This window comes from Tachysurus fulvidraco, chromosome 2 (genome assembly GCF_022655615.1).
Source record: "Tachysurus fulvidraco isolate hzauxx_2018 chromosome 2, HZAU_PFXX_2.0, whole genome shotgun sequence".
In the NCBI taxonomy this organism is placed as follows: domain Eukaryota; kingdom Metazoa; phylum Chordata; class Actinopteri; order Siluriformes; family Bagridae; genus Tachysurus; species Tachysurus fulvidraco.
Window position 1 is genome coordinate 11,841,328 of NC_062519.1, and position 13,771 is coordinate 11,855,098.

The window sequence follows — 13,771 nt, forward strand, 5'->3', positions numbered from 1 at the left end:
ACAATTCTAAGTAACCCATCACGGTAAAGGAGCAGTGTCATTGCCTTTGTTCAAAGATAAAACAAGAACTAAGGCTTGAGTACTGTCTGATGTGTGTATATCCTGTGGGTGGACAAGGTTTCTGGAGAATAGTTAGTTCACTTATACCACATCACACTTCCATGTAATGGAAATGTGGTGTGTGGCATGTGCGACTTTTTTTAAAGGCATTACAGTTTTAACTGTCATCTGTTTGTCAAACTATTTTGTGAATTTGTAAAAATCTTTTTATAACCATGGCAACAAAAGGACACTACATTTTGTCTCAGTTGAAGGGATTGCTGGTCTGTTTTGTAATTATTTGTTGCCTGTAGAAATAAACAGATACACAAAAGAAAGTTTGTTTTCTTCATGAATGTAAGACAATGCTGTACTATCTATTTTTGGTGGGTTTTGAGTAGTTTCAAACCATGGAAATAAGTTTATTTGCCAAAAAGAAATTACCCATTTATTGTAATGTTGTTTTATTATTATTATTATTATTATTATTATTATTATTATTATTATTATTATTATTATTATATAAAAATCAACCCATAATTTGGTGATTTATCAAGAATAGCATTTTAGAGCAAAAAGCACACAGGTCTGACCATGTTCATCTTCTGAGTTGGCCATATACATAAAAAAAAAAAAAAAAAAACAGTTTTTGTTCCATAACAAAAGACTCATTTAATATACAGTACAAATATAATAAACAAATTCAATTACAACTTTAAGCTTTTCATAGCTCTTTTATGTGAGGTTGCTGTCTGCATTCACCTAAACATAAATATTTTGAGTACAATTTATTTGTATTTTTAAAATTTAAAATTCAATAATGTGTGACAAAATTCTTACTTGTTCCCTGTAGCTTATCTCGGATTAGGAAAGTACGAAAGTATCACAGTTCAATATAAAAGCCCAGCACAGTCTAGTCACAAATCCCAAAAAACAAATATTCAGATATAAACAAACAGATATTCATCATTCATTTTGGAAAAAATAAACCAATAATTCCTAATGATGACTTTATATGTATTCTTAACACCATATTTCACTCAGGGATTTTTTTGAGTAGCTTCCATCACAGAGAAAATACTGAGCTTATTATTGTTATATTTAACTTGAAAAACATTAGGAGGTAATTGTTTATCAAAACAGTGAATCTGATCTGAATCTCAACATGGATTATGCTAATAATAATCATTTAATGGAAATTAACCAAATGGTACAGCTTCTGTTATATAAATTTGCAGCCAGGAAAAAAAAAATCAACCTATTTAACAGGTATTAAAGTCAAGCAAAAAAAAATAAAAATAAAAAATCACAGTCTTGTTTAAATAGAAGTTACACCCAGTGTATCTTTATGTTAATATATTTCAATAAAGCTATCGTATTATGATGTTGGCTGGCCCTACTTCAGGTCTAAGTGCAATGTGCAGCATAAGCACAGAAGCATAAAAGCCATTTCCCAAAGCCACCAACCCCAACACACCGGTAATAAAACAACAATAAAACTACTCAGTGGCCACCCTAACATACTCTAAGAAAATGCCCCACAAAAACTTTCATGACAATATGAATCAAATATGTTTGGTCCCTTAATATCACAGCAACCAAAAGTTGATAACTAGATACATAAAAGTGATCATTCTTAAAGCTTACTGGTGGAGGGGGTGGACAAACATGGCAGAACACTTCAGCTGGTGGAAAAAATGGTACAAAAAGTTAGCTAATAATTAAGACAGTCTATTTGCAGTTCAATTACCTGTGTATGTAGGCATGATTAAGACAAATCATTTATATCTGTGTTTTCATGAATGACAATGTACAATGAGTGTAAGGACTGGTGTAGTTTTTTTTTTCATGATGACAGAATTACACCAGTTTAAAAACTTAAAATATCAAATTGCAATTCCACTTTGGCAACCACTTTGCATTGGTCATGAAAATGTGATTCTTGTACTTGCGATGTTTTTACTTGACTAGTCTTAAATTGTGCATAGACAGTAAATGTATCTGTAATTGTACAATGTAAGTCTGAAAGATGCAGTCATTTAAAAAGGACCGGAAGGCAAAGACTAAAACGGTTCATTCAACACGCTGATTATTAATGATGTGTAAAATACAACAATTGACTTTAAATAATGTAATGATCAATTTTTATTAAATAAAAAATTTGGTCAGAATTTCTCAGGAATTTCACACTAAAACACTTAAAAGATAAAACCCCAATGTAGGGCTGGGCGATATGGCCGAAAACTGTATCACGATATCAGTGTTTCATATCGGCCGATATCTATATATATTGAACTTTTTTATGACCCATTTAAAATAAGGACCAGGAGAAAAATATATTACATTTAAACATTTTAATTTTAAACTTAACCTTCCTCTGATCATAATCCCCTCAGTTATTAAGACAGAAATGTCAACAACCAGGAAAACTCAAATAACTAAAATGTAAACATAAGTCTAAAGTCACAATGTACACTTAACAATTATCTCTTAACATTTAAGATGCAAAATGAAATAAAATGTAAGAAATGCTTAATAAAGTGTAATAAAATAGTGCAAAGTGTTAAATATAAACAGAGAAACCTGAGAATTTAGTGTAAGTTTAGTGCTAGGAAGTTCACTAGCTGTTCACCTTCTGGTAAATAAAGTGTTTTAAAATATGTGCAGTGTTCTGTAAAAATAAATAAAACTGAGGTAGACTGATAACTGTAATATGAAAAAAAAAACCTGATACACTACAGTAACATTGTTTGAAATATAAAACCTGCAGAAATATGAAACAGTAACAATAATACAAAAATATTGCCTTTAAGTCATGCAATTTAACTTTCAGAACTAAAAGATTCAAAATCTACAGCTCAGCCATAACAAAACTTTACTGTCTAATTTGGAATGCTTTATGGTATTTAAGAGGCAAAAAACATGTACCAGAACTTGGACCTAGAGGCCACACCGAGTGCTTTAAGCATATACATATATAAAAGTCTCTCTCTCTCGCTCTCTTTCTCTCTGCTTTAAAAGTCTTTAAACGAGCATGTGATTGCAACGAAAAAAGGTATCAACATGCTCAGAATTGAGGCTTGCCCTGCGCTTTGAAGAAATGTTTCCTGCTGCTTAAAACAGACGCTCTAATAGTGTCCCAAAACTTGGACATTTTCTGGCGTTTTGTCCTGTTTGTTTCTTCTCTTTGCTCATTGACTGTTATCGTGCCCTTCCATTTTGCAGCCCGCACGCACCCTCAAGTCAAAAGACCGCTAACTCCACGCATCTCCTCCCGCTTTTACATAAGTGCGTTGTCACACACACGCGCGTGTGCGCGTACAGACAAAATAATTGCACAATAACGTGATGAGAGCTTTAAAATTAAATCAAAGAGGCTTCGAAGCAGAGGAATTTGCCTCAAACAATTTTTGTAATCGAGTTACTTGAGGAATCATTTCAGCCTTAGTTATAATATCCAAACAACTGCCATACTGGCGAGCTGACTTTTCCTCTTTTATTTACAATTTCCTCGCTCGCTGCAGCGATCATTTTCTGCTTATCAGTCGCCGGTTACTGAAGAGGAATCCAGCACCAGCACAAGACAACAATATGTCGCAACCAAACTTGATACTGTTACATGATTGGCTGTTAGAGTGTCACTCCCCAAGTTTCTAGGTTACCAGAGAGTGAGCGTCTTTGTTAATGCAACCAAACTTGCTTCGCAACTTCTGTTTTCTTCCGACGAAGAATAAAAAATATCGAACGTCTTATCGAGCACATTTTATATTGCTATCGATCACGTGTCTATCGCGATACATATCGTTATCATTTTATCGCCCAGCCCTACCTCAATGTGTGGAGTTCCTGTTGATAAAATGTTTTATCCTACTGTAGTCATAAAGAACAAACACTTATTACAAAACAGAAAAAGAAATATGACTCCAAGAGACACCCAAGGCATTCAGAAGCAAGGCAGTGGAATTATTACATCTTCACTGGGCACATAATAGTCGATGCCCGCAATGGATATTACTGTCAGAAAAAAATGTAAAAATTGTCATTGTAAACAGATGTTTAATAGCCAATGTTTCTCTAAAATATATCCATAAATGTCTGTTAGATAACTTGATATAAGAAAATGTGTTTAGCGTAACAAGTGTATTTTACTGTAATGTTAAATTTTCCTACTGCCCCCACTGCATACTGCTTTTTTTTTTTCACTGCACTTTATGTCCTGTCAGCACGTGTGCTTGAAGTATGCATTATCAGCATTATACAGTAAGATGAAGTGTCATTTCATTTGACTGTATACTGTACAATGTATACAATTAAGATTGAAAGGGCTATGAATAATCTTTTTATTTAGCACATATCGTGTTCAAATATTTTGCAATTCTGATCAATTTTATCTACAGTATAAAAGAAATGTGTCCTAGGAGTTATGCTAACTGCAAACAGTTTAGGTGTAATATTCATTTTTGTAAAATATTATTCATATATTTTTTATTGTATTGATTATAGTAAAAAAAATTTTTTTTATATATTTTATTACATTTTATTCTCTATAATCTTAGTGAGGTCAAGTCAAGAAGCTATTGTTGTCATTTCAACCACATATAGCTGACAGTACATAGGTGGATCTCACATCTAAGGTAAGGTTCTCACCTCTCTTCATCCACCTGAAAGCCACCTTCGTCCAAGTCCAGGTGCGGCTCTGTTTCAATGCCCGAGTCTTGTGGAGTCATAAAAAGACTAGAATCCAATTTAAACAGGTATTACACACAAACACAATTTACTCATATGAGAAATATTTAGTTTACAAATTCACTGTAACTTTTTATACATGTATCAAATTGAGATGTAACATGAACAACAAATCGTACCTAACAGAGCGGCATGTGAAGAACACAATTCTTTTCAGCCTCTTATTATAGAAGAAATAGTTGAAGGACCACATGTTGCCTTCTTCTCCATATGGGTCAGAATCAAGGTCTGGATTATAGCTGAAATTAAATCCAAAAATGTCTATTAGTAGTACATAAGTATCCTAACCATAAAGCATAAAGTAAGATCAAGTGATTATTCATGTTCAAAGAACAAGGATATTTTCAAAATGTCTGATTTTGTATTTAATTCAGTTGTACCTATAAATGTCACACTCAGCCAAACTGATCTCATTGTCAATGGCCTCCCAGAGCTGATGCTGCAAGCTGCTGTATGCCTCCCCAGCAGCAGTAGACAAGCTGCTATTCACAGCATTAAACACCTGAAAAAACACCGGCATGAAATAGATCAGCTTTAGCTTTGCCGAGCTTGCATTCCTCCTTTAGTCTCAGCAAGTATAATTTAAACAGCTCTTTAGCATGATGCATAGTTTTGACAACATTTGTATCTGTGAAAATGCCCCTACCCAATTGACACTGGGCTCTCTACTGAAGTCACACCCTCGGGTGCGGCTGAAGTCGTAGTCCGGCCTGAAGGACTCGTTGAGAGTAGCAATCAAGTAGAACAGAGTCTTCCTGCTACATTTATCAGAAAGTGGACTCTCCAGTTCATCACCACTTTGACTGTGACTAAGCCTGAAAGTGCGATCGATCGATAGATAGATAGAGAATTAGAATGAACTGCCTGGCCAAAAAATACATCTCACACAATATTTCATTGGATCAGCTTGGAGACAGGAATACCAATCCTTGTAAATCTCTTTGCATTGGTCATGTGGAAATGTACTTACTTTCACTATGAAACATAACAGTTTTATTGTTTGTTTGTTTGTTTTTTGTTGTTGTTGTTTTACCGTTTGATATTACCAAACTTTAATTAATCTCCCATCATGAACTCTCCGAATTTTATTCCACCCACATTTCTTCAAAGATTATGTTTCACCTCTATCCTTCCAGGTTGTAATAATGGTTTGGACAGTTCTCAACCCAAACTCCTATTTCCTGTGTCTTGATGCAGGGCAAAAATGTAACCGTACTGAATTTTTTTATACAATCAGAGAATGTCTTTCAACATAGCTGTTTAAAAACAGAGAAGCTACTGTTGTGAACTTTTTCCAGAGAAGACCAGGAGACTTGGATTTCCTTGTGCAGTAGTCTGTATTGTAGAGAGTTCACAACACTGCCTTACTGATTCAGTTAGGGTTGAAAAACTTGTTGCCAGTTTAAAACAACATCTAAATCACTTCTATGGTTTTTCAGTGTAATGCTCTTACCTATTTGATTAGTTAAATCCAGATGGTGACTTATTTTGGCCAGGCAGTGCATGCACACACTCACAGACCACTTTATTAAGAACACATGTATGCCACCACATTCATGTAATTATCGAGTCACCCATTATTGTGGCATCTGCACAATGCAAAAAATCAAATAGATACAGGACATAAAATATTTCAATCCACACAACATAATGGAAGACATGTTAAAGTTCAAAAAAGGACAAATGGTTGGCGTGCATCTCGCTGGGGCGTCTGTCCTGGGGCTGTGACCAGGACAGCAAATATTTGTGGTCTATTGAGAGCCACAGTATCCAGGGTAATACCACCATGAAAGACCAACCACATCCATCAACAAGAGGAAGCAGTCTGGAAGGGATGGGTGCATTAGAGGTCTCCACGGGTCCACCCAGGTCTCCCAAGGTCCGACCCGAGATCCGAGCGGGTTCGGGTCTAAAAGTTTCACGTGTGCCTCGGACACGGGTCAGGTATAATAGCGGCATCGAGTCTCGGGTAATTTAAAATGAATGTGTTTTTACCAAACGGACCAGAGAAGACCCGAACTACTGTATCTCATGTGTGTGCATCGACTCGAGTCTTTCCCAACCTCTCCTCTGTTTGCCAAGACTACTTGAGACATGTGTGGCTGGCGGTAAGCTAATTTTTGTTGAAACAGACCCGTCAATCAATTTTGAATCCACTCTGTCGCGGTTATTTTAGTGTAGAGTTATGCAACATTCGGGTCCAGTCAAGTAAAAAAAAAAATCCCAACGGGTCGGGTCGGACTCGGGGTTTTAATTTTTTCGGGTTTGTCTCAGGTCGGGTCTTTCTTTAAAAACGCGAGAAGACCTAGTGTGCATACTAATGTGAACTGTATCCAGCTCAGGGCAAAATAAAATGCACTCATTGACTCTCCTGTGTCCATGAAAACTGTTCATTGGGAGCTCCAAACAGTCAATATTCATGGTCAAGCTTCTATAACCAAACCTTTGGTCACTCATACCAATGTCAAACGATGGTATCAATAGTGCCAGCACCATACATGAGCTGTAAATGTGAAACATGTATTGTTCTTTGTTGAGTCTACCCTCCGGGAGAATTACAGTCACAACACAGTTTACCACCTAAATTGTTGCATGTCCAGTGTGCAATCAGTAAATGTTTCCTCCACCAACATCACAAAATATTCTGGGCACTGTTCAGTATTTTTATAGTTCTGCATATCTGATTTTTTTTCTTCTAGAAATATTATACAAAAAATAATTCACAAAATCACCTTCCAACAATTGATTTTGAGTGTTAATGTTTTCAAACAAAATATCTATCAGAATTAAATTACAGTGTACCATTTATAATTTGATCATATGAGAGAATTGTTCAGGGGTTTGAACATTTTTGCAAGGCACTGTATATACATACATAGTCATTTGAACACAGACAAAGTGAACCCAATCAAACAAAGTAGAGACAAATATTATACTTGGTAATTGAATGATAATATTATACTAATGTTCAGTGTATATTCCTGTGGCAGAAGTATGTGAACCTCTATAGTATTTACTTTGTGAAAGTGGATCATGTCAAAAAAAAATGGAACTCTACATATCAATAATCAGACAGATTCTGGACAAATAGAGGAAATTTAAGACCATTGGTACCTTCCCCAGAAATGGTCAACCAACAAAGATCACTCCAAAAGCAGGACATGTAATAGATTGGAAATACAGGGCAACATCAAGCAACCAAAGGCCCGTTTACTTTGGCTAATGTGTGGGTGTCTGCTATCAGGTGAACACTGAACAACCTTGGTGTTCAACAACTACTCTCCAAAAAGGACATTGCTACCCATAACGTTTGCTAAACATTATGTGGACAAGCCAGATGAATATTGGAAAAGGAAATCTATGGATAAATAAAGCTGTAAATAAAATAAAGTAAAACTTTTTGGTTTAAAAAAAGGCAAATTTTTGGAGAAAGGAAAATACTGAATTCCACAATAAGAACCTTATACCTTATGTGAAACCTGCTGGTGGTATTATCATGCTTTTGGCCTGCATTGCTGCATCTGGGCCAGGACAGCTTGCAAGCATTTACTGAACAGTGTATTCAGGATTAAAATACTGAATTTTAAAGAAAAATGGCAGGACACCCAACAAAACCCAAGTGTTGAAGCTGTTCTGTACTGAAAGATGAGATAAAATCTTCCAAGACATTGTGCAGGACTCATCAAATTTTACCGGACACTTTACTTGCAGTTATTGCTTCACAAGGGCTCACAACAGATACTGAAACAAAAGGTTCTCATACTTCTGCAAGTTACAGATGAAGAAGTATAATATATTTGGCTCATTTGTTTGATTGTGTTCTATTTGTTTACTTTTGGAACTTCTTATGATGTTTTTCCTTTTATGCAGAAATATAGGAATTTCTAAAGAGTTCACAAGCTTTCAAGCAACAGGGTATGTTGATGCTGGATGTTGGGCTGGTGTGGTTACACGTGGTCTGCGGTTGTGAGGCCAGTTGGATGTACTTCCAAGTTCTCTGTCCGCCTTAGGAGACAGCTTATGGTAGAGAAATGAACATTCAATTATCTGGCAACATCTCTGGTGGACATTGCTGCAGTCAGCATGCCAATTGCATGCTCACTCAAAATTTGCGACATCTGTGCCATTGTGCTGTGTGATAAAAACTGCACATTTTAGAGTGGCCTTTTATTGTGGCCAGCCTAAGGCACACCTGTGCTGTAATAATGCTGTCTAATAGGAGCTTCGGAAAGGAACAAAAAAGGATGATTAGCTGAAGCATTGCTGGGGCCAGTTGTTGCTGGTAGAAGGGGAGAAGACGAACCCCCTCCGACCATTACCATCTGCCTACTTCCTGATAAAAAAAAAAAAACAACCTATTAAATCACCACATGGAGAGGAGAGGGGAGCTGATCCCTGATCCCCTGCTGATTTTGTAAGTTTTTAATTATCCATAATAAGAAAAAATTCTGACCCCACAGACTGGTTATGTGCCCAAAAGGAATACAAATTAGTCCTGTCCCTTATAAAAGTACTCCTAATCTTTATGTGTATAAAAGACACCTTCAAAGAATCAATCTTTCATTCAAACCTCTACACCACAATGGGCAAGAACCAAAGAGCTGTCAAAGGGTGTCAGAGACAAGATTATAGACATGCACAAGGCTGGAATGGGATACAAGTCCATCAGCAAGAATACTAGGTCATGTTTTGCTTGAGGAGCAAATGCAGAGAACTTCACAAAGCCAACATCTATGAAAGAAACTATTAATCACAGACACCAATGCAAAAATTGATAATGAAATTTTGGAAAGAAGTGTGACAAGCAGGCTCCCTGCTCCAACCTTTCTGATCAACTACATGAAATTTTTCTTGATGAATGGTACAAAATTCTACTAGAAAATATTCAGAAGTGGTATGAATCGATCCCAAAAAGGTTGGAAACTGTATTAATTGCAAATGGTGGTCCAACCCCTTATTAATAAAGAGATATAACATATTTCATCAGTGTTCACATTATTTTATCCAACCCCGGTAAAAGTAGGGAAAGCATTGCCATGTGTATACTTGTTAGGGCTGATTCCAGACATCTGAGGAGGTGACAGAGCTTCCAGCACATGAGGCTGTCCCTCCTGGCAGAACTGCTTAAACATCTGCTTGTCTTCACCTGCCATTTTGCAGGAGTAACTTTCAATTCTAAAAAAGAAAAGCAGCAGAAGTTGAAGGAAATGAATGTAATGATTATAGATAAAGAATGCATACCCACTATGTGTATATCATGATACTCATAAACATGGTACTTTAAAACTACTTCTAGTGATATTAGCTACAGTATGTTTTGCTGTACAGTCAAATGGGGGAAAAAAGACAAAAAACAATAACAAAACACTTACCTTCCGATTATCTTACAGTCTCCAGTCTCTATAGTAAGCTGAGTATTAATGGCATCAAAACTCGAATTTTCCAGAAGCTTCATTGTTGTTGTTTTTTACTGAAAACTGGGGCCTAAGACCTCACTACCAAAAAACTACCAGAACTTTACTACATGAAAAAAACTGTTGAGTAAAAACATAAAACTCTTCGCTACACAAACATACTGTATAAATACTGTCTGTATAAAACATACTATATATAAAACACTCAAAAGCGCAGAAGTGAAGCGTTCTTAGCCATTTAAATTGGAGCAGTTTTTTTTTCTTATAAAAAAAAGGCGACAGTAAAACAGAGCAGTGTCGTTTATAAGTCACTGCAAACGTAAACACACACGCAGAGGTCTTTGTCGCGGGCTTACTGCACTTCTATATCTGATAAATAAATCTTCTGTAAAATTCTTACTGTGAAATTTCCAATTCCTCCTATTAAAGGGTAAATTATGAAGGAAATGAGGCATCCCAGCTATTGTATCAGACCTTAAGCAGAAGAACACGGCTTATATAAGCCTTTCTTTTGCGTGTAGTCGTCTTAAACAGAGAAGCGACTTAATTTGAATTTCTATCTATAATATTAGTCACACAATATACAACGTCCTCCCAGACGTCATTTTCACTTCCGGTAAATCTGAAAGGCGGAACAATGTGACTACTGTACTGACACCTACTGGACTGGAGCTCCAAGACCAGCGGGTGAGTGGGGCTTCATGTTCTTGGATTTGGAGAAGGTCTATCTATGAACGTGTACCTCGACATTTGTTGTGGGAGGCTCTGCAGATGTGCGAGGTATCTAGGTGCTTACCTGTCCTAAAACCATACTGATTGGCTACATAACAGGTGATCCTGTTATGTCCCTAGATGTAAATAAGTGGGATGTGGTAGCTTGGTGGTTAAGGGGTTTGACTACTGATTGGAAGGTCATGGGTTCAATCCCCAGGTCTGCCAAGCTGCCACTGAGCAAGGGCCCCTGAGCAAGGCCCTTAACCCTCAATTGCTCAGTTGTAAATCACTCTGAATAGAGGTGTCTGCTAAATGTGTGTCCAAATATTGCTTTAAATTAGGCATTCTGATTTCACATCAAGAGTCTGTCAGGTCTCTTGAATGTAAAGTCTGCACTATAACTATGTTCTTTTTGGATTTAACTGTGCACATTTTGATATCGTTCTGATTAGATTCTGATTTGTAAGTCACCACACACCACTGACCTATATCATGTAATGTCATATAATCTCCAGGTTCTGAAAGCTTTGAGGCATAATGAGTATGGTTTCTTTATGTCATAATAGGGACAATCCATTATGTCTGATTGACTTTGCTTTGAGCTGAGGTTGCGTTATTTAATTTGTCTTGGGGAGATGCTTATTACCTTCAAGGTTCTTTTCATGGATGATAAAGCGGGCACCCAAAACAAAAAAATTATGAGCTTTCCAACATGTCAAAAAGTCATGAAGGCAAGTCAGAGCTGCAATATAAGCTCTCATGACAATAGGATATTGAAACAGTTTTTGCAAAAATATGAGTTGATTGTGCTTTTACCATTGAAACACAATTTGAGATACAGTACTTTCAATCCACTTGGAAACTGAAATATTTTATCAATATTTGCAAATCATACATTTACATTGTAAATCCTAGTTGTCTGTAAGTTTCAAATTACATAAAATGTTAATCCTATAAAACTATAGTGTAATAAAACTTAAATTACTACATACTATACATACTAATGAAAATTTATGTACACTAGATGAAATGTTGCCTGACTTCTCTTCAGATTCTCTGCTCTCCATAGGCAAAGCATTTGCATTTGGAAAGTGAAACATCATTATTCTCTATGTTTGCATTCAAGAGCTGCTTCCCAGATTGCAATAGATAGAAGAGTCCCTTGTTCATTACTGAGGTCATTCAGGTCATGTTCCTCCCCTTGGTCCAGCACCACTTGCTGAAGATCGAAGGCAGGTCTGAAAGCTCAGTACGGATTGTGCACTCAGTTGATCACACCACCCTCTGGAGAGCCTGCCTATCCTGCTGGGTACTGTTCCCAAACCAGGCTGTGATGCTTTCCATCAAGATGCTCTCAATGGTGCAGGTACAAAAGATCCATAGCATCTTAGAGGGCAGTTAAAAGTCTCTATCAAGTAAAGTGACAAAGAGGCTAATGGGCATTCCTTACCAGGACCATATTTTTTCTTCTGTGAAGCGCTTTGAGATGCTACTTTCAAAGGCACTATAAAATACAGTTTATTATTATTATTATTAGCATTACTTGACCTGGAGAAAGTGTCTGTCAGGGTCTTGCATGAGATTATCTGGAGAGATTTTAGATACCGGGGGTCCCAGAATCCTACTTCCAATGGAGCAAATTCCTTTACCATATCAACATGACTTCATGGTTGATACAAAGTGAATGGTATTAGCACAGATTGTGGAGAGAATGATATGGTTATGATACGGTCATGTCATGTTTTGCAGAGCCAGGAAGATGTTCAAATTTGCAGACACTGTTATGAGATTAATACTATTAATGAGATTATATGTATTTATTTTGGAAATATTGGAATAACAAAACCAATTCTTTTTCCTTTTACTATAAGCTTTCAGGTAAAGACACGACAGATCAGAATTCCAGCATTCACTTTGTGATATTTACATGCAGCTTTGTTAAGCAACTTTAAACATGGCACCTTTAGTTTGAATTTTAGTGTAGATTTTTTTTTAAAGGTATCGAAAACATTAGAACATCAATATGTTATAGGTATCTATTCATTATACCTATTTCAGATAAGCATCTTAATGATGCAGGTCTTAAGGGCACTGAAATGCTGTGAATCACTGTTATAGCCTAACTAAATAAACCCAAACCAATCATCCAAAAGAACATGGATAAGGCAGACATAAGCCCACTTGTACTTTACTGGCAAGCACTCTGGTTATGTTTATTGTATATTTTACAATAAGTACTACTAAATATTTTAAAATATTTGCATTTTATTTATATGACCAAATAAATCTCTGAACAAAATGATGAAAGAATACAGGAAGTATGGGCTTGGATACTGTTCAGATCTAGAGGATATAATAGGATCAGCAATACTTAAAGTCGTAAGCATAAGAAATCACATGCTCAAGGCCCAAACAAATGCTCCTGATCTTGAAAGCAATTCATAGCCTATCTTTCATGTCCAAAAACACTACAGATTAGGTATTGACTACAACAGGATTGTGGATCCTGGTAACAATTCTGCAAGGGTAAAAATTCACAAAGACCTAGCATTGAACCCCAATCTTTGTTGGGGCTCACTGCATCAAAAAATATTAGAGCCTGCTGCCATATGGACAAAGGTTCTTGCTTAGGCAAAGACATGTTTCAAAAGGCAGAACCCCTTGTTCTGATGGGTGGTGACAGATTGGATCATGCATAAACAAGAATGGTAAAAATGTAGCACAAATGGAATTATTTGTATGAAATTTTTTGTTCTCCCTGTGCCAAACAGCAAAGATTTTAGATGTTGTGAGATGGAAACATGCTGTCCTGAAAGGCAAGGGTTATGAAAGTACAAAAGAAAAACGTCCAAAAAAAA

The 13,771-nt window shown here is 36.3% G+C and overlaps 1 protein-coding gene across 2 annotated transcripts; it reads right to left on the bottom strand.

Annotated features, from left to right (window-relative positions):
- Positions 1-691: 691 nt before the first annotated feature.
- On the bottom strand, positions 692-10,818 carry maf1a (MAF1 homolog, negative regulator of RNA polymerase III a). 2 transcript variants are annotated; one of them, XM_027144172.2, is made up of 7 exons: positions 10,158-10,817; positions 9,832-9,960; positions 5,432-5,600; positions 5,166-5,287; positions 4,905-5,024; positions 4,687-4,773; positions 692-1,724 (listed from the first exon to the last, which is right to left on the bottom strand). In XM_027144172.2, the coding sequence occupies exons 1-7, from the start codon at positions 10,238-10,240 to the stop codon at positions 1,721-1,723; spliced, it is 714 nt and encodes a 237-aa protein (XP_026999973.1). In that variant the 5' UTR covers positions 10,241-10,817; the 3' UTR covers positions 692-1,720. The 2 variants fall into 2 exon arrangements, with proteins under 2 accessions (XP_026999973.1, XP_026999972.1); XM_027144171.2 differs by lacking the exon at positions 692-1,724 and adding an exon at positions 2,773-4,053 and having other exon boundaries at positions 10,158-10,818.
- Positions 10,819-13,771: the final 2,953 nt, after the last annotated feature.

Excerpts from the sequence above, each read along its gene's own strand:
- maf1a (XM_027144171.2), bottom strand. The coding sequence starts at position 10,240 with ATGAAGCTTCTGGAAAATTCGAGTTTTGATGCCATTAATACTCAGCTT. Across the intron at positions 5,601-9,831 it reads TCTGGAATCAGCCCTAACAA|GCTTAGTCACAGTCAAAGTG; the intron begins GTATACACATGG and ends TCGCACTTTCAG. Across the intron at positions 4,054-4,686 it reads TTTCAGGTGGATGAAGAGAG|TAATATCCATTGCGGGCATC; the intron begins GTGAGAACCTTA and ends TTTTTCTGACAG.